This window comes from Pseudorca crassidens, chromosome 9, assembly GCF_039906515.1.
Source record: "Pseudorca crassidens isolate mPseCra1 chromosome 9, mPseCra1.hap1, whole genome shotgun sequence".
Classification (NCBI taxonomy): domain Eukaryota; kingdom Metazoa; phylum Chordata; class Mammalia; order Artiodactyla; family Delphinidae; genus Pseudorca; species Pseudorca crassidens.
In genome coordinates, this window is record NC_090304.1 from 52,872,404 (window position 1) to 52,898,720 (window position 26,317).

Below are 26,317 nucleotides of genomic sequence, written 5' to 3' on the forward strand. Positions count from 1 at the left end.
GAGAGGAGGCAATGAGGGTCTCAGTTTCTTTACCTGAAAAGTAAAGAGAATATCACCCACTCCCCTAAAAGCAATGACTCTAAACAGAAGGTGGAATTTTCTCCTTGACACTACAGTATCAGAAAGGTTAGCAAAGCAACGAAGCTGAGGTTAGACGGGCCTTTCAAAACTTAGAACATAACTTCTAATGTAAAAGGTCCCCAAAACGTACCAGACCAAATAAGTTAAGCCAGATGATTCTGAATCCAAGCTTTCATCACTCACCTCGCTTCCCAGACAACAAAACCATTCACCCAGCTTGAGGTCTGGCCTCTCCCCTAGGATGTCATCACCATCTCCCATGGCTCCGGTGGGGACCCTCCTCTTACGGTATCCTGTCCTTACAGCACAGACCAAGGGCTACAGTGGAGGGGGAGCAGGGATGGAGGGGAGGGAATACGGCTGGGCTCTCAACCACAGAAGGGATCAGATCCAGAGATTCTGGCCATCCCTCTTGCCTGAGTGGTCGCAAGTCATGCTTTGAATATGAGTCAGGAGGTAAAGTCAAATTCCAAATAGAGACAGGACTTGTTCCCTGGAAAAGCAATCCTGGTTAGGAGAACAACTACACACTTAATTTTTGGTCTAGGGCATAGGAGCTTTTTCAAGTCTCTCCCTAATGGCCTCCTAGTTAAGTCCTCAGACCATGTAACCACCTGAGAAAGGCCCTTGGGTAAGGGGAGTGGAAATTGCTCCCTCTCCACAAGAATGTACAGATGTAAACGTGAACTACTGTGGCGTCTCTAATGGCACCTGAATGGGTGCTGCTGACCTTCAGTCACCTGTGCCACAGGCCCAAGGGTGGCCAGCAGGCATGACCAGAGTCCCTGCCAAGAAAGGACCCCTCTTACCTTTTGCTGATGCGGTACTCCACTGGTAACTGCTTTTCGCCTGATGCCACCACAGATCTCTGTAGCTGGTGTGAAGGATGTAAGAGAAAGTCCAAGTGGTTATGATGCAAAGGGAAGGGCTCTCACTTCCACAGACACGCTCCTCTCTTAGCATAAGCCTAACAATCACCCGTTTCTCCTTAATTAAAGGATATTTTGTACATGCTACTAATTTAGTGATAGCTATCAATCTTAAGTGACATAAAAGCTCAGAGTTGAAAATAACCTTTAGCTTCATATCTGGTAAACAGTAAAAACTGAAAAAGGTCTGTAGAACTGAAATACAAGTGATTTTGAATCCAATTTGCATCTGCAAGACTGTGAGTTCTGTAAGATCAAGGACTGTTTCTTACTCATCTTTATATCCCAGTGTTTGGGGCAGGGCCTGACTGATGGTAAGTTAAATTAAATGAACACCTCCAATGACAGGACACTTTCTACCCTCAGAGGCAGCCTGCTACTTCTGAACAATTCTGATAAAAGCCCTTCCTTACAGAGAATCAAAGTCTGTTTTGTTTGCAGCTGCCTTGGTTATGGGGAAAAAACAACCAAACAGGTTGGAAGTCACTAATTTAACTGAATGTCTCTATTTTGTTCTGAATGTCTAGGTATAGATTTTAAATTATTTTTAAATAAAGTGGCCTCTAATTGCAAAAGTACTGTACCAGGGACAGAAAGAGAAATATTATTTACATAAGGATGTCTGCTTCTGCATTTGTCATCAGAATGTCAGCTCCGTGAGGGCAAGGACTTGGTCTTTTTTCAGTGCTGTATCCCCAGGATGCAGAGAAGGCCTGGCAGGGAGTAGGTGCTCAATATTGGTGAAATGTACCCAGGAGTGAATGAACCAGAGTCCTGTGGCTAAAGACACAGCCCCTGCACTTCACATGCGGTCACAGCAGAGCACGGAGCAACAAAGGGCATGTGACAGAAACCCTTTCCCTTCTCAGAGGCTTCTACAATATTATTATTCCTGCTGCTAAACCAGGTAGACAACCTTGGAAAAGGCTCTTCCCTTGCTTCGACCCATTTCCCCAGCTATAAAATGCAGCATGGGAACAATACACTCTTGTAGTCCTTCTCAGCCTCTCCCTCTACAATACTAGGATGCAGGGAATCGGTAGGTGACTGATGTCTCTTTCTAGTCCTCTAGCCAGCATCCTCTCCTGAGCCATTCATAGAGGAGTGAGGAGAGATTCATAGAGAGATAGTCTCTTCTGTTCTTTTCTGACAACATCAGTGGTTTAAAAACAAATCCTAGGGAATCTCCACTCTACCCTGCCCGCCCCCTCTGTTAAAGAGCCACACTGCATTTAATTCCTTTAAGAATTATTTACTGTGCACCTACAAGTCATTCATTTGGGGGGAAGATAGTTATTGGTCGTTCTCTGTGCTAAGCACTGTGCTATGCATTGTAAATACAACATAGGAAACCAGACATAAGGCATCCAATGGGGCCCTAATGGACAAGTACAGGGTGCTATGGAAATACAGAGAAGGAGCATCTAGCCCATTCTTATGAAGGACAGGAAGGCTTCCCAGGATGCCCAAAAGACAACTGGAATCACACAGGTGGAAAGAGACCAAGGGAAGAGTGGTTCAAGCAGAGAGAAGAGTGTGTGGGGAGCCAGTGAGAGCACTGCCTGTTCATGGAGATGCAAGTTGTTTAGGGTGGCTAGGGTGTCAGTATAATGGGAACATGCTGCAGAGGGAGTGGCAGCAGCCAGGCCAAGGAGCTCTGTAATCATTTGAAAGCAAAAGTGACCCATTAGGGCTTCCCTGGTGGCGCAGTGGTTGAGAGTCCGCCTGCCGATGCAGGGGACGCGGGTTCGTGCCCCGGTCCGGGAAGATCCCACATGCCGCGGAGAGGCTGGGCCTGTGAGCCATGGCCGCTGAGCCTGCGCGTCTGGAGCCTGTGCTCTGCAACGGGAGAGGCCACAGCAGTGAGACGCCCGCATACCGCAAAAAGAAAAAAAAGGGACCCATTAAAGAGTTTAAGTGAGGGCTTGACTCAGTCAGATGTGACCCTTTGCAAATTGCTCTGGCTACAACGGGCCTAATATGGAGCCAGGCATTTCAAGGACAACATATGATCTCTGCTAGTTTACAGTCTAGCTGGGGGGACAGGATGCTAACCCATGAAACTGATCGTGATTCCAGACAACACGTAAATGGCAGAATAAATGAAAGTACCAAACAGGTGGAGACAAAAACTGAGTTCAGAGGAGGGAGGTTACTGTACGTTGCCCCAAAAAGTGCTCTGAAAAAATGTTCCTCCTGAAAGAATCTATGAAAGTGGGCCAAAGTGGTCAGGGATAGGGGCCAAGAGAGGCATAGGGTTTCAGCTGAGTCTTCAAGGATGTGTAGGATGCAGATGGGGGAGGAGTGATGAGAGAGCAGAGAAATGCTTCTTTGAGAAACACACAGTGAAGAGGAGCAGAGAAATTCAACACAAGCCACTGAGATGGCTGCCATCCCATGGGGCAGCCGCTACCACACACACCCCGGGCTTATTCCTGGGTGAGCCAAAGACCAGACAGGGATCAGCAACCCCAGCGAGACGCTTCTGGAGGAAGGGAGAGTGGCAAGATCTGTGCGTGCCAAACAGATGACCTGGCTACAAGGGATTAAATGAACATCTCCGAGTAGGCCGCCTGTCCTGTTACCACAGCAACAGAGTTGTCCTGAGGAAAAAGGAGCTGCGGCCAAACGCTCCCGCTGGCTCACTGAGAAGCCAAAGCTATTGAAAATACATCGTTCCAATTCACCAGGGAGGGGAGCTTAATCGCTTCAAAAACCTTCTGTACAAAGATTCCAGATTTCTCTGAAGGGCTTTTAGATGAAATTATTATTGCTGTTTTTCTCCCTCCAATCCACGTCTGCTGTCAGAGACTTCCTCAAAATCTGCAGACCTGATCAGGGTACTCTCCTGTTTCAAACTGTCCCACAGCTCCCCGCCTGCCTTCGAGATAAAATCCAAACTCCCCAGCTTGGTACTTCCAGCGCTTCTAATTGTGTCTCACGTTGCAGCCTTATCTCCCATCACCTCGCACCCCCTCCCTTGCACACTTCAGCCCCCGAGCTTCCCCCCACTCTCTGGACACACCACACAGCAGGCCCGTGCACAGATTGTCTGTCTCCTTGGAATACCCTTTGCCACCTTTCACTCTGATGAATCTCAGGTCCACAGAGAAGCCTTCTCTGTTTCTAACTCTCCCCCTTCCCCCATTTGCTCTTCACCTGACTGCCTTTCCCTGCCTTTCCCTCGGAGGAAGGTTCGCCTTTTTAGGCTGCCGTAGCACAACTCCCTCACACACCTCTATTACAGCACGTATCACAGTGCATTGTAAATATGTTTTCCCCGTTCTGCAGGAAGCTCCTAAATGGGAGCGAGCAATACTTAACCTCCTCGTAACAGCCCAAGCACCCGGTACAGCGTCTGGCACACAGCAGGTAAGTGACGGCCTGGCTGCCGGGGTGAATAGCACACCGTGAAGGCCACAATGTCTGCTTTGACACAGTAGTTCTGAGACCATCTTAATGTACCATTTGTAAAGAGGCAACATGCTTACAGTGGTGAGGTCGACTGCATGATTTTTCTAAATGTTTGCCACACTTCCTGACGGACTAAACTCCCCTCCGCATCAACATCAAGCTTGGTGCGGAGCCTTCTCCATGGGAGAATAAGATAAACTCTCCCTGCTGACTGCAGGGTTAGCTGTACGCTGTGCCTTAGCCAAGGAAACGTGGAGGGAAGTAATGCCTGGTGCTTCCAAGCAGAAGCTTTAAGAACCAGCTAGTAGTTTGCCATCTCTGCCTTTCTCCTCTCGCATGAGACAGCAGTGTTCCAAAAAGAGGCTGCTCTGTTGGGCTGGGTCCCAGAGGAAGACAGCACGGGGCGGAGCTGCAGCCAGCCCAAGACAGACAGGCAGTGGGAGGATGAAGCCAACCTCTACTGCTGTTGTAGACCTCTTCCATGTATATGGAATGACTGATACTGGGGGAGGAGGGTTCCTTTAATTTTTTTAGGTTAAATTTATATACGATGATATGCACAGATCTCAGGAGTACCATTTGCTGAGTTTTGACAAAGGCATCCAGCCATGCACTCCACATCCCTAACAAGACATTGACAGCACATTTCCAATACCCCAGAAAATCCCCTTGTATCCTTTCTCAGCCAGTCCTCTCCCTCCAGAGGCAACCACTACAGTGATTTGTTTCACCATTGATTAGTTTTATGGAATGGCTGGTATTTTGAACTCCTGAACAGATGAAGTATCTAGTTGTTCAGGCTGCCTATTCTCACACTTCTGAACACCAGTCATATAAAGAAACAAAGGGAAGTTCTTGGCAGGCCTTGGGGACACTCACCCACGGTTCTGCAAGGCCTCTAATTTTCTGAGCCTCAGTGTCACTGACAAAGTCATGGTAGAGAACAACATAGGGTTCCAGGTGGATGACCTCTTTTCGGACAGGCTGGAGCAGCAGGTAGGGACTGGAACTGGTCTCATAGGAGCAGTAGAGACTGGGGATCTGGTAGTGAGTAGGCTGAAAGGAAAGACTAGAATCAGCTTAAGAGAAGAAGGGTCTAGGAGCAGAAACCGATTTAGGGGAACTACAGCATGAAAAACCTGGAATGCAGGAGATTCAGAATTCGGTCACTGATGCTGTCCAAGTGAGCTTTATTTATTTACTTTTTAGTGCATCAACCTTTCCCCTCACATCGTCCCAATTCTACCTTTTCTCCCTCTATCCGAGCCTGTTCCGTTTTTCATTCCCTGAGAAATCCTACCTGGGAACCCAGGGTCTGACATAACTCCTCATAGGTGTCCCTGGTCTGCAGGTGGGGTACGTTGGGCCTCTGGATGACAGCCTCAGCTACGGCCTGGTTAGGGCTTTCTGCCAAGAGCTTTTCGTATTTCAAGACATTCCTGGCCATCCTCTTATTATCTGGGCCTGGAAGAAATCGGATCAGGGTATAACACAGGTTAACAAACGGTGGTCCCAGAGAGTGCCGCCAAGGTTTCCTATAGCTTCACTGTCACACGTGACCAGCAACTGGCCACCTAAATAACTCTCTGTGTCCATGCACAGGAGGATGTAAGGCCCTCACTCCCAGGAGAGTACGTGGCAGTAAAAAAAAGACTGAGTAGGGCCTGGTAGATCTGAAGGAACACTCTTAGACCAAGGAATCATGAGGATGTGGCTGTAGGATGGTGTGATGGTCAGTTTTATGTAGAGGGAAGAAGCTTCAATATTTTATTCATTCATTCACCAACTCTCCAGTGAACATCTACTATGTACCAGACACTGTGCTAGAGGCTAACCTCCCAGAGTTGAGAGTCTAATGGAGAAAAGACACATTAACTACTTACAACACAACACAACAAGGAAGTGCTATGAAACAGAAGTTCAAAGAGCCAAAGCCTATAGCAGAGAGACCCGATCTATTCTTCCCTAGAGAACTGGCAGCTAATTTATTCCCAGCTCTACCAGATCCTTCAAAAAATCCCTAACTGGCCTAGACATAGCAGAGCAGTATGGGACAAAGGGGTTCTAGACGTTGGTTCTAGCCTAGGTTCCTACAGGGGTCTTGTGTCTTGTTTGTGCCCGCTTTGGCTGCAGATCCCCCATGGCTTGGAGCTACCCATGGCCGGCTAGCCTCTGTGCGTGATTCTCAGTGCATCTCAGAAGGAGGTGCTGACTTGTTGTAAGGCTCACAAAGCATCTTTCTCTGAGGAGCTCAATGTCCTTCTAACCACCACTGCCACCACCACCATTATTCTGGCAAAGGAGGGGACAGAAATTACCATCCTTTTTTAACCAGAGAATAAATGAAGTTTGGGGGAATGGAAATGATGAGCCCAAAATACCAACAAAAATATTGCAAAACCATTTATGGAACCAGGAATCTCAATTTGCTGTGTCCTACTTATCCACCTATAATAGTGCACAATTTGGGTTCTCTGGGAGAGGCAGAGATTTTAATAGATAAAGCACAAAGAAATAAAGAGGGGTTGGGTTATCAGTTTGTACCACTGTCTGCGTGTTTCCAGACCATACAGCTACTTCCTTATCCTACTGTTTGCCAAATTATCAAAAAAGAATAACATTACTAAATGGATTCATTAGAAAGTGACAGTGAAATCCTACATGAAATACTTCATAAATATTAAAACATAATAGTGATTATGTATCTTACTTTAGTATCTAACTATCTTATTAAAAGAAAACCTGGGAAGCCATCTACCACCAACATTTTAAGCAAAAATATTCAAGTAGAGCTAAGCTAGTAAATCTCCCTCCCAGTTTTACTCTGGTGAGGTGCTGCCTGAAGAGGGTTGAAGCTGAACTCTGTGGCCAACTGGGCAGGATGCTTGCATAGCAAAGTGAGCTCTGGTTTAAAGAGAAGAATTGCTATCTTTCTATGAGCAGCCAAAGTGAACATCCCTGCTGAGTCACTCTCCTTCTTGCACACACAGCTCTCATTGATTGCACTCGTTCCCAGGTCTGCTCCTGACACCTGGATCTTCAAATGTCCCTAAAGAAACTGGCTCCCAATCTCGGACTTGTTCTCCACTGAAGCAACACTAATATATATGACTGGATGGGGGTGGAGGAGGAAGGGGACAGGTTGATATCTTTTTCTTAGCTTTCTAACTAACTTAAAAACTCTTGATCAATATGTAAGATTTAATCAAAAATTAGAAATGTGCCTTGGATTATGAAATTAGAAAAATAAAAATAGACAGCTGTGTTTCATTTGCAAGGACTAAAGGCCAAGAGCAGGAGGGAGTTCCCAGTAAGTCAGACCTGTAGTTATCTTTTATCGTTACGTACTGTACAGAAGAAACTCTCGGGAGAGGCTGAGGGCACAGGAAATATTTCCCACCTATAAAAAAGAAAGAAAAGGAAAAGGAAGAGTTAACTGCACTAAGGATATCTCTGATGAACCATTACATGGATTTTTTAAAAAACTATAAAGTATTCTTACCAAGAGTAGCTAGTAAGACTCATTGAAATGAGCTGCCCACTAAAATGTAGAGGTTCTCTGTTCTAATTCAGGATTTGAGCCCTGATCCAAATCAGGTCTCCTCAGCTTCCTCATTTACAAATGACTTATTAACACCCTTACCAGGGAATGGAGAAAAATAAATGAAAATAAACTGTCTTAAAATGCCCTCAAGTCTTTCAAAGCATGCAAAACCGTGTAATTGTAGGGTGTTGTTATTTTGGTATATTTTATTATTAAAATTAATATGGAACTATAAAAACCCTACTAAAAATGTAATTTGCTCTCCAGGCTCAGTACTTCTGAGAGTCCACAAAGTTAGAGGAAGGCAAAGGAAGAACTAAACCTGAACCGTTCCCACTGCATAGTAATGACTCTCCCTGCAGCCATTCAACCTTGGGCTGCATGTGGTCAAAAGTAAACAGGGGATTTCCAGACAAACCTGGGGAACAGAACCCAGGCAGGGTGGGCTGTGATCCTGCTCTGAGTGCCATGGAATGATGATGAGCTGCTAGAACTGTATTTCCCTCTGATCATTTTATTTTTGCATGTGAAAAAATTCATTTTTAATGATAAAAGTAACAATAAGAACACTATAAAACATGAGAAATAGGGGGAAAATGTTACACTGAAACCCAGGCATTTCAAGCACTTTGGATAATATATAGTGTTTACATACAATCATATTTCTTATACATTTTCATATCCTGATTGTTTCCCTCTACAGTGTAATCGGGAGTACTTTTTATATCTTTACATAGTCTTCACAGACAGCATTTTTTAATTATTATTTTTCATTGTGGTAAAAAACACAAACATAAATTTACCATCTTAACCATTTCTAAGTGTATAGTTTCAGTAGTATCAATATTAAATATATTCATGGGACTTCCCTGGTGGCGCAGTGGTTGGGAGTCCACCTGCCAATGCAGGGGGCACGGGTTCGAGCCCCGGTCCGGGAGGATCCCGCGTGCCACGGAGCAGCTAAGCCCGTGTGCCACAACTACTGAGCCTGTGCTCTGAACCCTGCGAGCCACAACTGCTGAGTCTGCGTGCCGCAACTACTGAAGCCTGCGCACTCTAGGGCCCGTGTTCCGCAGCGGGAGAGGCCATCGCAGTGAGAAGCCCGAGCACCACAATGAGTGGCCCCTACTCGCCACAACTAAATAAAGCCCGCACAGCACAAGGACTCAATGCAGCCATAAATAAATAAATATTAAGTAAGTAAATAAATAAATATATTCACATTGTTGTGCAACCAATCTCCAGAGTTTTTTCATCTTGCAAAATTGAAACTCTAATCATTAAAAAACAACTGCCAATTCTCCCCTCCCCTCAGCCCCTGGTAACCATCATTCTACTTTCTGTCTCTGTAAATTTGACTATTCTAGATACCTCATATAAATGGAATCAAACAGTATTTGTCTTTTTGTGACTGGCTTATTTCACTTAGCATAATGTCCTCAAGGTTCATCTATGTTGTAGCATGTGTTAGAATTTCCTTCTTTTTAAAGACTCAGTATTATTCCATTGTATGTATACACTACATTTTGCTTACCCGTTCATCCGTTGATGGATACTTGGATAGCTTCCCACCTATTGGCTGTTGTGAACAGTGCTGCTATGAACATGGGGTGTACAAGAGAGACACATTTTTTTTTTTTAATTTACCATCCTAACCATTTTTTTTTTTTTTTTTTTTTTGCGGTACGCGGGCCTTTCACTGTTGTGGCCTCTCCCGTTGCGGAGCACAGGCTCCGGACGCGCAGGCTCAGCGGCCATGGCTCACAGGCCCAGCCGCTTCGCGGCATGTGGGATCTTCCCGGACCGGGGCACGAACCCGTGTCCCCTGCATCGGCAGGCAGACTCTCAACCAGTGCGCCACCAGGGAAGCCCCATTTTTTTATTTGGTTGCACCGGGTCTTAGCCTCGGCAGGTGGGCTCCTTAGTTGCAGCACGCAGCCTCCTTAGTTGCAGTATGCGATCTCTCAGTTGCAGCATGCATGTGGGATCCAGTTCCCCGACCAGGGATCGAACCCAGGCCACCTGCATTGGGAGCTCAAGTCCCAACCACTGTGCCACCAGGGAAGCCCCAAGACAGCATTTTTAATGGCTGCATTTTATTCCATTTAGAAGCTCCATCACAGACAATCTAACCATTCTGCTATTGTTTGGGCATATAGATTGTTTCTAATTATTTAATATCATGAATTATTCTGTTCTGTACTTAACACAGGGATAGTTAAGTAATCTACTAATATCTTATAATGTCAGATATTAACTCAGGGTTATAGATTTTCAAACCCTTTTGAGATGAAGAGAACTAAAATACAATTTTACATATTTTTGAAACTCAAGGGCTTTATCACAAGGTAAAATATTTTATCAAGAACAAAGTTAGTTACTTTTGATGTCCCAGTTAAATTCCTTTGGAAATGTGTACACTAAATAATGTTAAATGAAAAAAGAGAATATATACTGTGTATAATATAAAAATAGATTACATTTATTGAGTGCATATGTGTCATAAATTGTGTTAAGGGCTTTACATGTATTAGCTCATTTAATCCTCATGACAACCCTTTGAGGTAAGCATTGAAGGGTAGCAGAATATGCCACCCTAAAATATACCTCTTTGGCATAAAGATTATTTTGAGCTAATTATCTTGAGAAACAACAGATACAGGAGAAGTTTTTCAAAGCAGAGTAGAAGTTGCCCTTTTGTAAGGCAAATTTACATTTATAAAGGAAATCTCCATTTGTGAGGGTGTCTCCCCCTGTGTACCTGGAAGAAAAGGATGACTCTATGTCAGAGGAGAATCTTATCAATGGAGAAGGCACCCACTTAAATCTACATAACAATCTTACCCTTGCTTGCTATGCCTGGTCACCTCCAGAACTGGCTCTCCCCACACCTTCTTCCTTTTGTCTTTAGCTGGATACAGTATTTAAGATGGAGGTTTAGATCCCCTCAGAGAGTACTCAACCTCCCTCCCAGCCCCAATAGCTCCCATGTCTACAGGAGGTATACATGTTAGTTAACTTATGTTTATTGTTCCTTTTGTTAATCTGTCTTACATTACAGGGAGGTCTCAGACAAAAACTCAGAAGGTTATTCGGAAAATTATTTCCACACTCTTACAGCATCATTATTATCTCCCTTTAAAGATAAGAAAATTAAGGTCCAGGGAGGTTAAGTGCGTTGCCCAAGTTTTCACAGAATTTGAACATAGGTCTGCCTGACTTCAGAGCCTATGGTTTAATTACTGCACTCTACTGTCTCTCATTATTAGTAGTTACTGAAATGATTTTTCACTAAAATTTATCATGAAAAAGAAATAATAATAGTACTATATATAATATTATATATATTATACTTTTCATGGTATACATAGATATATAATTTTATATGATAATGTAAGGTCCATGGAGGGACATTTACCCCTAATTTACTAAGGGTAAAAAGGGGACCAGAGGGCTTCCCTGGTGGCGCAACAGTTGAGAGTCCACCTGCCGATGCAGGGGACACGGGTTCGTGCCCCGGTCCGGGAAGATCCCACATGCCGCGGAGCGGCTGGGCCCGTGAGCCGTGGCCGCTGAGCCTGTGCTTCCGGAGCCTGTGCTCCACAGCGGGAGAGGCCACAGCAATGAGAGGCCCACGTACCGCAAAAAAAAAAAAAAAAAGGGGACCAGAAATTGTCCATAAGACAATGCCAATGTGTTCTATTACTGTGGGATAAAAAAAAAAAATGTACCATGAGAGCACAAAGAAGGAGAGTCTGAGGAGAATTAAGGAAGACTTCACAAAATAGATGACATTTGAGCTACGCCTAGTAAGATGAATAAAATGTACCAAAGCACGATTGTGGAAAGGGAGAGTCTACAAGTGAGAAGAGGAGAAATCTAAGTCGTCATAGGGGAAAAAAACCAAAACAATTAGTCAGACACTGTATTTAAAACTCTGTCTTTCAGGGTGAGCTGCTTTAGTTTATCTTCTCTGAGTCTCCACATCAATTCTCCATTTTCTTCTTCTATTAAAATTCAATAACTTCTCGCCATTTGTTGCATCACAGGGATTCTGTTTCAGCTTTAGTATGTAGCAATTAAGCAGCAGAGTTAGGAAGAGCACCTTGGAAAGTTTTACAACAAAGAGCCACTTACCAGGAATTTGCATGAGAGGAACAGGTCTATTTGCTGCACTGCTGTGTTGGCAGCAACATATGGGTTTGGACCACGCACATCCTCCTCCCTTTTCTCAGGAAAAGGGATAAAGGAAAAGGAATGTATGGAGCAGAAATGGTTTATTAGTTTTGGAAACTCTAGGGAATTGGCTCTGTAGTGATTTTTCCAGCCTATTCTTGAAGACTGTACAACTCTGGTGGGAAATGGGATTAGCTACACAAAGGATGGTAGCTCCCACATGTAGGGAAACGAGCTTTCACGAGGGGCACAACAGGTTATAGATCAACAGTGCCAAAGAAAAACAACAGCTGGAGGAGGTACTGAGCTGATGCTCTGGACCAATGGCACCAGCTGTGTATCCAGACACTATTCATGTCACAGCTGGACTTGACTGCAGACGGGAGAGGCTAACAATCAAACTTCTTCCTTGACATTGGCAGTATCATGGCATAATATCTGGGATGAGTTATGAAATGTTGAGAGGGCAAAAGAGCGATCTGCATTGACTCTGAAGCTATTAAACATTTGTGGATGCAGCTGCTGCTGCTACAGGTAAGAGACCGCCTCCTACATGGGAGACGATGACTTTAAAGTAGTCAGTACATTGGAAAGAGTACTAACGAAGAATCAGACAGACTCGGGCTCTAATCCCAGCTCTGTGAACTCTGTGACAAGCTAGGAATTCTTTGGAGATTCAGTTTACTCACATGAGAAATAGGGAAATAACAAAACAACTGCACTGTTTGACTCACATTTGGTCCTGTTGGGAAGACGAAATAAATTAAGAGACATGAAAATGCTTAGAAAATTGTAAAGCAGATATAAAGCATTACGCTTACTGTGATGAAAGCAGTGAGCCCCCTGCTACCTCCCCTACCTGGAAATAGGCGAAGGCCAAGTGATCCAAGGCATCCTCTAGACTTGCCTCATCCTCTGTCTTCCATTCTCCATAAGAGCCTCGGAAGAGACTGACAGCCTCCTCCAGCCATGGAATGGCATGGTAGTAATCTCCCATGTCATAGGCCACCTGCAGGGAGCATAAGTACCGTCACTAAAGCCTTAGTCCATGGGTAGAGAAAGGAAATGATACTGCAAAGAGTGGAGGGCCTTTGGAACCCAAGAAGGCAAGTTTTCTCTTTAATTCATTTAAATTAAATAGATTAAGCATCTATTATATACAAGACAATGTACTAGGCATGGAGAATATAAAGCATTCTTGCATTTAAAGAATTTATAATCTGGGGAGATGTGAGATATGAACTCAAGTAATTATAACACTGGGCAGAATGGCATGAATGCTTGAGAATCTCAGAAAGCTTCACGGAAGAAGTGCCATCTGAGATGAGCCTTTGTTGAAGAAGGAAAAGAATTTCCATGAGCAGAGATTGGAATGAAGGTCATTTTATGGTGAGGGAATGGTAGAAACAGAAACCAAAGGCAAGAATGTGTTCAAGCAGTATATTGTGGCTATAGTCTAAGGCGAAGAGAAGCAGGAAATAAACATAAAAAGGCAATAGGGGGCCTTCCCTGGTGGCGCAGTGGTTGAGAGTCCGCCTGCCGATGCAGGGGACACGGGTTCGTGCCCCGGTCCGGGAAGATCCCACATGCCGCGGAGCGGCTGGGCCCGTGAACCATGGCCGCTGAGCCTGCGCGTCCGGAGCCTGTGCTCCGCAATGGGAGGGGCCACAACAGTGAGAGGCCCGCGTACCGCAAAAAAAAAAGGCAATAGGGGCTAAGCTAATTAGAGTGTGACTGTCATGTTTTCAGGAAGATGCTGTTGGTAGCAATGTGAGGAATGGATTAAAAGCATTCATTTATTTGTTCAATATTTACTGAGTATTTACAATGTACCTGGTGGTCCCTGCCTTTAAAGAGCTTACAATCAATCAAGGGGCACATAAGTAAACCAATAATTGTGACATAATGCATTAGACATCTTAATGAAGGTAGACATTGGAACATTATGAGAGCTCAGTGGATCTGTCCTATATTAAATGTCTGAATGTGGGGAATATGGCAACACGCACTAGACATAGCTCCCGTCTCCTAATAGCTTACAGTTAACTAGAATACCAGAACTGCAGGTGGAATTTCCTGCAAGTTGATGTTGGAGACAGCAGGGAATTATAAAGTCACAGATTTGGAAGGCCTCTTTCTAATTCAGGTATAATTTCCAGCAGGCAGAAAAATAGGGCAGAACCTAGAGATACTGCAACTCTGCCACCTAAACAGTTAAGTCCATTCCTATCCCCCATCTGCCATTAGCCTGCTGTGTTATCTTTCTGGTCCTTAAGTTTTCTATTTGTAAAAACGTTGAGTTGAAGAATAACAATAAAGAATGACTGAACTTTTCCTGTTAACAATTTATTTAATTAAGATTTCCATGAGGAACTTTAAGTCTCAGCAATACAGCAGATTGAGATAACTGGAATCCTTCCAACCACAAAGACTTAGAAATTTTGAATAAAATATAAAAAGCATTTAATTATATATTTTCAAGAAAGACTGGAAAATACCCAAGTACCAGAAGTAAAAAAGGAGTTGAAAATCCAAGTAATAAGCTTATGAGCAGATGCTGAAGCTGCCTAGGATGGGGTGGGGGTTGGTTCTAGTAACCTTGGTACTTAGTAACCTTAGGTTATAATACCCACATGAGGACAGTATGTGAGCCTTCTGTAGACCTCCCAAACCTAGGAATTGGAATTAAGACACACTCATAAAACTGAAACCCATGAAAAACTACACTATAAGGGAAAGAGTAGACCAGAAAAAAATCTACCCACTGTCATAAGGAGACAAGAAAGTTGGTTTGTTTCTGTCTGGCCTCTATTCAGAGAAATAGATATGGAAACAACCTAAGTGTCCATCAATGGATGAATGAATAAAGAAAATGTGACCTATATAATTCAGCCATTAAAAAGAATGAAATCTTGCCATTTGTGACAACATGGATGGACCTCGAGGGCATTATGCTAAGTGAAATAAGTCCAACAGAGAAAGACAAATACCATATGCTCTCACTTACATGTGGAAACAAAAACAGAAACAAAACCAAAAAATAATAAAAACCCCAATCCCATAAATAGAGGGAGCAGATTGGTTGCCAGAGGCCAGGGGTAGGGGGGAGGCGAAGTGGGTGAAAGGGGTCAAAAGTTATAAACTTCCAGTTATAAAATAAATAAGTCATGGGGATGTAATGTACAGGGGAAAAAAAATAAGTATCTAAGGCTAGTGATACCACCAGAGTACCTGGCAGAAGAAAACCCAAAACACTATGAAAGGATATTCCTACAACTCTGGGCAGAAAAAGGCTCTTAGGGGGGAGAAAGTCCTGCTAAAAATAATCAAAATGATAAACTATATCATTTCCTGATAAACTATATCAGGAAATGATATATCTATCATTATATCATTATATAGTTATATATAAACTATATCATTATATAGTTATATATAAACTATATCAGGAATGATAAACTATATTATTTCCTGATAAACTATATCAGGAAACAACTGACAATGAACAAGAGTCAACCAACACAACAGGAGGGTAGTAAAACTAGACAATTAAGAATTTCAGAAAATAGAAAGATTGATCTGCTTTAAAATAATCCATGGAGGAGGGTACAGATGAAACAGATTTGTCTACATGTTAATAATTATCAAAGTTTATTCTTCGACCCAGCAATACCACTCCCAAGTATTTAACCAAGAGAAATGAAAACAAATGTCCACAGAAACACGTACGTAAGAATGTTAATAGCAGCTTCATTCTAGCTGATGCTGGAAACAAATCAAGTATCCATCAACATGAGATTGGATAAACAGTTTGTGGTATATTCAAACAATGCAATACTAGTCAGCAATAGAAAGGAATGAACTACTGATAAATGCCACAACATGTATGAATTTCACAGATACAACATGCTGAGTGACTCAAGAGCACTTACTGTATGGTTTAGGACAGTGGTCACCTGGTACCTGGGCAAGGTTAGAGTAGAAAGGGTGGGAGTGGTGAGAAGGAAAAGGAAGTAGGGCTGTATTTAGCTATCTGCAAATTCTTTTTAGAAAATCTGAAAAAAAATCTGAAACAAATATAGCAAAATTTGAACATATATTTCATCTCAATTATAGATATAATTGCTTCTTATTTTATGTGTACTTTTCTTATATTTGAAATGTTTTATCTTTCAAAATAAGTAAATAAATACAGAAATAAGGATTGCCAGTGAGACTTTTAGGAAGCAACTTACTGAATTTTCAACATATGGTTTTAGTCTCAGAAAAACCTCACTAAGGAGGCATATATTGGTACCATACATGGAGCTGTTTTAACTGGCTTCAATTTAAATTAGCCATGAACAGGATGATTCAGCTCTGATTCTATTCAGGATTTCAGAAAAGGAAAAATGGCATACAGAGAGGCTTAGGGCAACCCTCTCCACATTAATTTGGAAGACTGATTCTCAAAACTTGGATTCAGGACACATGAGGCCCCCTCTTATATCGGCTAATGAATACTGCAGGGGCTGGGAAAAATTCACTTTCCTGCAATATGCATCTTTAAAATTAAAAAGGATTTACTCCATTACTTCTTGGGCAAAGGCTAACAAAGAATATATTGTAAAATAACCTCAAGAGTGTTTAAAACTTGTGATCAAAGATCAGTTAAATATCTCATAAGGAAGGTTCTTGAAGTCTGTTTTCTCGAGCAATGTTAAAACGACGATGTTTTTTTCCTTTGGCCGCAGCACGCGGCTTGCAGGGTCTTAGTTCCCCGACCAGGGATCGAAACTGTGACCCCTGCAGTGGAAGTGCAGAGTCCTAACCACTGGACCACCAGGGAATTCCCAAATGGCCTGTGTTTTGGCACTACTTTAATTTAGTATTTATAAATGCCTAGGAAATGTTGCAAGGGATTTCACAAAGTCTCAGGAGGCTGAGTTTCCATGATCAACCTTCACATCACCATTTCCTTTCCTTTCCCCCACCCTTTGACCCTGCTTCTCCTTTCCACCTGGCTGTTCATCTACTGGCGGGGTGCTCTACTTAGGGTGACCGTAGGGCCATTTTTCCCAGGACAGTCCCATTTTATGTCTGTCATCCTGGCTAATAACACCTCCTTCACTCGCAAGAGTGTCCTAAGTATGTGATTTCCTTATCATGGAAAGAGCATGGGATTCAGAGTTAAAAGATGCAGGTTCAAATTTTAGTTCTGCTACTTAAAACTGTGTAACCTTAGGCAAGTTATTTACCCTCTCTGAACCTCAGTTTCTTCATCTGAAAATGGGGAATAATACCAAATTTCCAAGTTTGCTGTCAGGATTAGAAATATGTAAAAGGAATCGGGATATAGTGATTTCATCCCCCAGAAAGAGAGCTGAGCAATTTGCCCTCTCTCTGAATATCATTACCTTGCCAACTTGGAAGCAGTCATCCCCCGTGAGGGAAAAAAGCCGTCTGGGACTGTACAGGTCAGTGACAGCACAGCCGGTGACTCTCTGGAAGACGCCTCGGGCAAGTCCCTTCACACTGAGCATGTACACGTCCTGCAGCCGCATCAGGGCCCTTGCTGCTCCCTCAAGGTCCTCAAAGGCTGGCAGGTCCTGTTCCACCTTCTCATAACCATCCTTCAGAGCTGTAAAGGTCATGAAAGCATCAATCTACCATTAAAAAAACAGGCGGTGAGCATTTAATACAGCAAGGCATCATCACCTTAATCACCATAATCATCAGGCTCGTAATATTACATGAGCAAAGATAATGTTTTATCTGCTTCTGTTCCCAGGGTAACAAAATCTTCTGAATGAGGAACAGACACTCTAGAGTAAAAAACTAAGCACCTTTATCATGTCGTTCCATTCTACCTGTCGCCAGGAGTCTTGCCTTTTGGGGGACAAACTCTTCTTCCTCTTAACTTCCCCAAAGTCAACAAACTTCTTCAAGTACAAAGTACAGTAAATTAGGAAAGTGATCTTACTACAGATCACACTGTAGTGGCAACTTAATAAAATAGAAATTATTAGAAGACATCACTTTTAGGGACTTCCCTGGCGGTCCAGTGGTTAAGACTTTGCCTTCCAAAGCAGGGGGTGTGGGTTCGATCCCTGGTCGGGGAGCTAAGATCCCACAGGCCTCGCAGCCAAAACACCAAAACATAAAATGGAAGCAATATTGTAACAAATTCAATAAAGACTTTAAAAATGGTCAACATCAAAAAAAAATCTAAAAAAAAAAAGACATCACTTTTACATGTATGTAAATGGGATGATATAACCTATAGTTCTTCACAGGATTGGAGTGAAGATCAAATGAGATAATGGATATGAAAGTGCTTTCTAGGACTTCGCTGGTGGTCCAGTGGTTAAGACCCCACGCTTCCACTGCAGGGGGCGCAGGTTCAATCTCTGGTCAGGGAAGTTCCTCATGCTGCGTGGTGCAGCCAAAAAAAAAAAAAAAAAAAACTAAACTAAAAACTTACTGAAAAAAAAAAAGAAAAAAGTGCTTTCTAATTATAATTATATAAACATATTAACAAAGGGACCTAGTTCTTTGTAATAGTTAGAGCTAAGGAGATCAAGTAATACCTACCCACTTCATTATCCTTCATCACATCCCTTCAGAACCTCTCTCCTTTCCACTAAGTCAGGAGATAGAATCTTCTCTCACCCTCCAGCCCTCCTCCTCATTACCTCGGATGTTCTCACTGGCCTCCAGACTATGTACCACATTCTTCCAGTCGGACTGTAGGCGTTTGATGAGAGTAAATGCAAGCAGAGGGTTAGACACAGGGGTTGCTGAATCTTCATGCAAAGATAGCACCTTGTCATAGAATCTGAAAGAGAGGAGTAGAATGATCTCACCTACTGATACAACCACTCTACCGAGTGAAGGCTGGCATGGTGTATGCTCATTTAGAGTCGCTAAAAATGAAATGCTGAACCCCTTGAGACTCATGTAATATTCTAAGCAATAAGCACAAAGAATACGAAAACTACCAACACAACAAAAGTAGGTCCATTCATTTGTTCATTCAGCGAGTCAGTCTCCACTGGTCAAGTTTTGTACGTCAGCTGTCATGCTAGATGCTCGAGACCCAAAGGCAAGAGACAGTGGAGCTCTCAAGGAGGTCACAAATAAGAAAATCCTTTTTCCTCTTATCACTCTATAATCAAAACTTAGAGTCTGGTAGAAGCTCAAACACATTGTTGAATTAATTATGAAAACCGTGCTATGTGCTATGAGAGGAGAGAGCATATAATGCTGTAAAATTCTCTTGGCGATTTGTAGGTAGGGCACCTAACCCAGGTGGGAGTTAGAAGGTGTAAGGGAAGACTTTCCAGAGGATATGGCACCTGATCTGTGTTCCGAAGCATTAGTTAAAATATCAATAGCTACTATCGAGCACTTACCATGTATTAGGCATCCTGTTAAGTGGTTTAAACATATTGTCTCATTTAATCCCCGCAGTGATGCTTAGAATAGATTTTATCATGCACTTTTTACAGGAGGGGAAACTGCAACAAGGCTACACTGTTGGTAAACAGCAAAGCCAGGAATGAACCCAAGCCTGCCTGACTCTGAAGCTGGGGTTCTTGGCTGATTTTGCCACACTGTTTCCCATGGAGCTAGAGCAAAGAAGGGAGGAGAGTAGTTTTTTTGAGCCAACAGGGACCAATGTGTCCAAAGGCACAGAGGCTTGACATATATTTGATCATTCAGTAAGTCACTTGCTAGATGTCAGTCTCCATGCTGGAAGCTGAGGATAAACAGGCAAGACAGGGTCCAATGATCAAGGATTTTTTTTTTTTTTTTAATAAGGAGGAGGGGGAAAGGATGGTGAAAGGGAAGGGGAGGGGAAGAGGAGGGAAAGGGTGAGGGAGAGGAAGAAGGAGAAGAGAAGGAGAATTTATCTATTATTACTACTTTTTAATTTATTTTTGGCTGTGTTGGTCTTCGTTGCTGCGCGCAGGCTTTCTCTAGTTGCGGCGATCGGGAGCTACTCTTCATTGTGGTGGGCGGGCTTCTCATTGCAGTGGCTTCTCTTGTTGCAGAGCACGGCTCTAGGCTCTCAGGCTTCAGTAGTTGTGGCACACAGGCTCAGTACCTGTGGCGCACGGGCTCTAGAGCGCAGGTTCAGTAGTTGTGGTACACGGGCTTAGTTGCTCCACAGCATGTGGGATCTTCCTGGACCAGGGATTGAACCCGTATCCCCTGCACTGGCAGGCGGATTCTTAACCACTGTGCTACCAGGGAAGTCCGATCAAGGGTTTCATGGACAAGAAAATAGCTGATTTCTCATCATTCTTTTCCTAAGTTCAATATATATTTCTATGAAAGAATAAATGAAATACATTCTTCTAGGAGCTAGGAACAAAATTTTGAATAAGACAATAACCTTGATCTTAAAGACTTGCAGCCTTTGAGATCACAAATAATTACATTACAGGTGCAACACCAGGTTTAAGAACAAGGCTTAGTGGAGAGTACACAGTGGGGGTGATTAACTTGGCCAGAGCAGGTGAGAGAAGGTTTCACAGAGGAGATAATAAACTGGCTTGATGGGTAAGTGCAAATAATGAGGAAGGGAGAAGGAGGCCTCCTTCCAAGGCAGGCAGAGACAGTTCAACATATGCAAAGGTACAGAGAGAAACAGGGAAATTACAAGCCGTTTAGTACTGCTGGAGCACGGGGTATATTGGGAGAATGGGGAAACTAGACTGGAGAAGTGAGGAGTGCCTCATAGACCTTGCTGAGAAATTTGATTTTTACCCTGTGTGCAATTAGGAGCAGCAAAAGGTTTTAAGTGAGAGTGGAACGCACTATGATACGTTACATATATAAATCTGTGAGAGGGTGGGGAGGAGGGGTTAGAAGTGGAAGTGACCAGAGGCAGAAAGGCCATAACAGTGACAGTGGGAGCAGAGAATGGGATGGTTTCAGGAGATATATTTAGGAAGCAGATCATATAGAAACTGGTTGTAATGGGGAATGAACAGGTGGGTTATCCAGCATGCTTCCAACCTTTCTAGTTTGCCAACATTTGCAGAAAATGGCCAGAAATGTTGGGGCCAGAAGTGATCATCTTTCTCATTAATTTCTCTCCTCCTCGATGTCCTACAAGAGTGTTCATACAAGCAAAAGATGCTGTTTCCTTTCCTGGCATACTATGGTTATTCCATTGCTAACGCTCTAACAGGATTTATATTGTTGAAAGTTATGAGTTATAGTAAGGCAGACTTAAGAGTTCTAGTCCTGCCCTCTAAGACTTTTTTCCCTTTGTTTTAAAATTATTAATTTTGAAAACAATACAATAACAACAATGGAAGTAAAAGAAAAAAGTGTGGGGACTTCCCTGGTGGTGCAGTGGTTAAGAATCCACCTGCCAATGCAGGGGACACGGGTCGAGCCCTGGTCAGGAAGTTCCCACATGCCGTGGAGCAACGAAGCCCGTGTGCCACAACTACTGAAGCCCACGTGCCTAGAGCCGGTGCTCCGCAACAAGAGAAGCCACTGCAATGAGAAGCCCACGCACCTCAACGAAGAGTAGCCCCTGCTCGCCACAACTAGAGAAAGCCCGCGTGCAGCAACGAAGACCCAATGCAGCCAAAAATAAATAAAGAAAAGAAAAGAAAAGAAAAGAATCCACCTGCCAATGCAGGTGACACGGATTCAAGCCCAGGTCCGGGAAGATCCCACATGCCACAGAGCAACTAAGCCCATGCACTACAACTACTGAGCCTGTGCTCTAGAGCCCGCGAGCCACAACTACTGAGCCCACATGCAGCAACTACTGAAGCCCGCATGCCTAAAACCCATGCTCCGCAACAAGAGAAGCCACCACAATGAGAAGCCCACGCACTGCAACAAAGAGTAGCCCCCGCTCGCTGCAACTAGAGAAAGCCCGCGTGCAGCAATGAAGACCCAACACAGCCAAAAATAAATAAATAAATATTTTTAAGAAAAGGAAGTGTGAGCAAAGTGAAAAGGATATGGATTTATATGAATGTATGCAAGAGCACGTGAGAATAGAAGAGTCCTTTGGCCAGAGTGGAGGACTTCAGTCAGTGGAAAGGGATGGAAGTGACGAATGGAGGGAGTGGCAGGGTGGTGGCGGATTTCAATCCCGTGAAACAGTCAGAACTAAGGATTTCTCAAGGGGGCCTCAACTATAAACAGAGCCTGAAACAGAATACTTGCTTCGGGTAGAGGTGCTTCTAGCGAGCCAAACGTTCAATTCAAGCATAAACTAAGGAAAAAGGATCTGCACCTGGGTGCCCCAGGGAGGAAATAGGAAGACTGTCTGGTCCCAGGACGTCTCTGATCCCCAAGACAGGGGTATCTGAGAGCAGCTACTCTAGGGTTTTGAAACTAAACCAGCCTCCAGGGTGTGGGATTTTTTTTTTTTTATTACCCATTATTTCCTGCTTCAGCTCCATATGGAACTACTTAGTGAAAGATATTCCACTGCTAGACAAAAACACTCACAAGCAGAGACTTGGGCTTGAGTTCAGCCTGAAGGGTAAGTGTCCAGGGACAACTGAGGCTGAGTGGGCAGGGATTTTATAAGACAGTTGAATGCGGAGGAGCTGGAAGGGGACCTGAGAGGTATCCTGACCCAGCCTCCAACTATCCCTCAGTTTCCTCCTCTATAAAATGGCAGAACTGGTCTAGTCTAGAATAACTCTATGAATCCTTTCGGCACAACCATTCTATTATTTCTTTCCATCACCTTTTCCACAACTGAATAAACAGATTCCTCATCTGGTGCTTGAGAACTAATGTATAACAGGCATCAGAGGAAACTGAGGCACAAAGAGAAAGCAAGACAGAGAGGTGAAGATCTGTTCCAAGTCACCCATTAGATCAAAAGCAACATCTCCTTGTTCTCTTCACATCCCACTTTGTATTATGGTGTCAATTTATTTAGGGCAGGGGTTTGATCTCTACTGCAGCACATAATTCAATTCAGTGTTCAGGTATGTCATCTTTCTATCACACAAAGAAAAAAAGACTTATCAACTGCTATCTGAGGCTGGTTTGGAATCTAAACGTTGGCCTTATGCTCAGCCTCTGAGCCAATAGCTGGTTTTCAGAGACCGAGTTACTGGATGCTGAATTCAAACCTCAGGGTTTCCTAAACGGAATTTTGCTTTAACAAATGCTGAGAATGGAAAATCAGATCCTTTCCTTCAAGAATCTGCACATAAAATTTGCAACCCAATCCCTGCATTAAACATAGCCTGGACAGGTTACCCAACCACAATACGTGGGCTATTTTAATTCAATATGTTTCTCCTTTAGAATTCAGAAATGGCTTTGTCTCGGTTCTTCTGAGATATTCTGAATGCTTAATTCCTAGCACAGAAATAACTGCTGCTGATACTACTTTTTAAATCTTGGTGGTTTTTTTAAACTGCAACAACAAAAAAAGGTACGGGTTAGCTAAATATTATATAACTAGTATTCGTAATACTATACTAGTATACAACTGTATATGTTATTGGGTTGGCCAAAAAGTTCGTTCAAGTTTTTGGAAGATGTTACAGAAAAACCCGAACGAACGTTTTGGCCAACCCAATATAACTAGTATAATTTTTATTCATTAACTTGGGGTAGGGAGTAGTAGTTTCAACACCAAAAATATTTAATTTCTAAATTTAGAAATTCAAAGAAGAAGTGATCAACACTGCAAGCTCTCTCTTCTGAACCTGTTCCCCAAGAGGCCCGGCATCAGGATTCTGACACCCATCTCCACCTAAGCCACTCAAATAAAGAGATTAGTGGTATGAGAACAAGCACATGAGTAGCAGGGAGCAGGATGGCATCTTGAATCAAAGAGAAGAGTCTGTTCTACTTCCACCAATGAACAAAATTATATCATTTTGCTCTGTAAGCATGGGCCCACAGAACACTAGGCGACTATGCTACTCCAAAAAGTGACAAGAATTATTGAAATTATCATCATTTACTGTTATAATTAATACACACTTACGTATACTCTACGTGTGTGTATCATCATGCTATTTCAAACTAACAGTAAATTTAAACATGCATACAACCACTTATAAGCAAACTACATACTTAAGACCATGTACCAAATTACATCATCATTCAGTCACCATTAAGTAACAAACAAGATCTCTCACATACACTTCCTCGCACAAACTGATTCTCTTCTACATGGGTTCTCCCACACAGCCATAGTGGCCCTCACACTTTCTTCCCATATGGCCTGGAAACAGTGTTACTACCGCATACACTCACTCACAGTTTTATCAGCGGCACATCGTGAGATAGCCCTCTGTGGTCTCAGCTCAGCTGAGCGTCACAAGACATAAATACAGTATTAATATATTCAGATAACTATGTGGTTACACCTCTGCTTCTCATATTGTGAGCTTCTCAGTGTCCCAGGAGAAGGTGCACAGCACATATTCATAGACATGGTATCATATCCAATCATCCATCTTTCATTGTTTGACACTGCAGAGTCAATACATGATGACAGTGCCTCAGTGTTCCAAGTCTTACAGTCGTTTGTTGACTGTAGAGCAGAACAACATTGGCTGAGCATCTGCCGGTGTGTGCTACACTCAGCATCCCCTAGCATCAACTATGGTTTTGCCCAGTGTTTTCTTGGTGTCAAATACTTTCATATTCATATAACATCTCAGTTATAGTATTTAGAGCTGTTACGTGTGTAAAGAGAAGGGAGAGCAGAAAGCAAGGGGAAGGACGGACGTCTCAGATTAACAATCATGATGTTACAGACTCCGAGCTCCTAGAGAGCAGGGTTTGGTCTTGTTCACCATTCTCTTCCTAGTGCCTGGAACAGGGCTTGGCTCATGGTAAGCACTCAAACATATGTCTTGAATAAACTGATGAACACAAAGCATTATTCATACAGTGACCTGGACAATTACTCGACATCCTTCACATGCAGACTATGATATCCATAGTGTCATGCCTACCCAGTCTCAGTGACACGTAAATCTCATACATGGTCACAGAATGTCACCCCATACTAAACATCTGTTCCCTGGGTCACACGGTCAACACACGTGTGGCTACAGTGTCACTCTTCTCTCCATTTCACTCTTGCAATGTCGTTGTGTCTCTGTGACACACAGCCTGGGGGCCCACACAGCTTGACCCCAACACCTTGGGCGGCCCTACTCCTCCTCGGAGTCGCTGCTCCACACTTCTCCACAGTGTATCAACTTGGCGGTGTGATGTTGGATTGGGGTGCCACTGTGTGTGTGTGAGGGACAGAGTCAAAGGTCCTACACAGTGTGACACAGTGTCTTGAGGTCCCACACAGGATGACGGTGTATCTGGGGAGTCACACTGGGCCACCATGGTATCGCAGTCTCACGGTGAGACACCGCGTGTGAGGTCCTGGCAGGGTGACGATGAACCTAAGAGTTACCCCTCCCCCCCACCCCCCCGCCGTGGCACAGTGTCTTGGCCTCGTCCTCTGACTCGGTCTCCCCTACTCAGACCCCGCCCTCGTGCCCTCACCTGGTCAGATCCCGCAGCCGCGCCTCCTCCCCGCGCAGGTAGCGCCGCAGCAGTCCCAGCAGCCGGCGCTCGGGCGCCAGGGCGCGCGCCACACTGGTCAGCGCCGAGAACGTGTCCCCGCGCGTCGCGACCCCGGCCAGGTCCCCTGCCTGGAGCGCCAGCACCGCCAGCAGCGCTGCCAGCCACGCAGCGGGACCCATCGCCGGCGCTGGCGCGCGTCCTCTCAGGCCTTCCAGCCCGGCGCTGCGCCCGACGCTCCGCCCCGGCCCGCCCCCGGCTCCTCCTCGCTCTGACCCCTCCCCTCGCTCTCCACCTCCCACCTTCTTGCCCCCTAGCTCCCTAGACTGCATGTGGACTAAATCACAGCCCTGGGAAAACATTTCCACTGTGTCTATTTCACACTTGGGGAAATTGAGGCAGCGGGTGTGGTGAGGCATGAATTCACCAGTCTATGGCTGTACAACGCCATCCAAAAATATTCACCCCTCTGGGTCAAGGGGTGGAAATGCAGAAACATCACTGGATTCTGATGCAGAAATCGGGAGAGTAAATGACATGGTATGGTAACAGCGGTGCGGGTAAAGAGCTGTGACAGACCAGAGGGGAAGAAAACACTTCACACAGGACTTGACGTCTGAACCATCTTGAAGGATGAGTAGAATTTTGA

General features: G+C 43.9%; 1 protein-coding gene across 12 annotated transcripts in view; it reads right to left on the bottom strand.

The window, feature by feature from the left end:
* P4HA3 (prolyl 4-hydroxylase subunit alpha 3) overlaps positions 1-25,891 on the bottom strand; it is a 119,279-nt gene extending 93,388 nt beyond the window's left edge. For 5 of the 12 annotated variants that reach the window (XR_010946180.1, XR_010946179.1, XR_010946178.1 and 2 more), the window contains exons 1-8: positions 25,651-25,887; positions 18,819-18,961; positions 17,541-17,764; positions 13,004-13,153; positions 7,773-7,824; positions 5,725-5,888; positions 5,304-5,480; positions 891-955 (exon numbers count right to left, since the gene is read on the bottom strand). Coding sequence is in view for 8 of the 12 variants with exons in the window: in XM_067750308.1 (XP_067606409.1) it covers positions 891-955; positions 5,304-5,480; positions 5,725-5,888; positions 7,773-7,824; positions 13,004-13,153; positions 17,541-17,764; positions 18,819-18,961; positions 25,651-25,850 (1,175 nt within the window). In the remaining 4 variants the exon portion in view is untranslated. Of the gene's footprint in view, positions 1-890; positions 956-5,303; positions 5,481-5,724; positions 5,889-7,772; positions 7,825-13,003; positions 13,154-17,540; positions 17,765-18,818; positions 18,962-25,650 lie in introns of all 12 variants that reach the window. The other 7 variants (XM_067750306.1, XM_067750305.1, XM_067750303.1 and 4 more) reach the window with 4 other exon arrangements.
* Between the last annotated feature and the right edge of the window lie 426 nt (positions 25,892-26,317).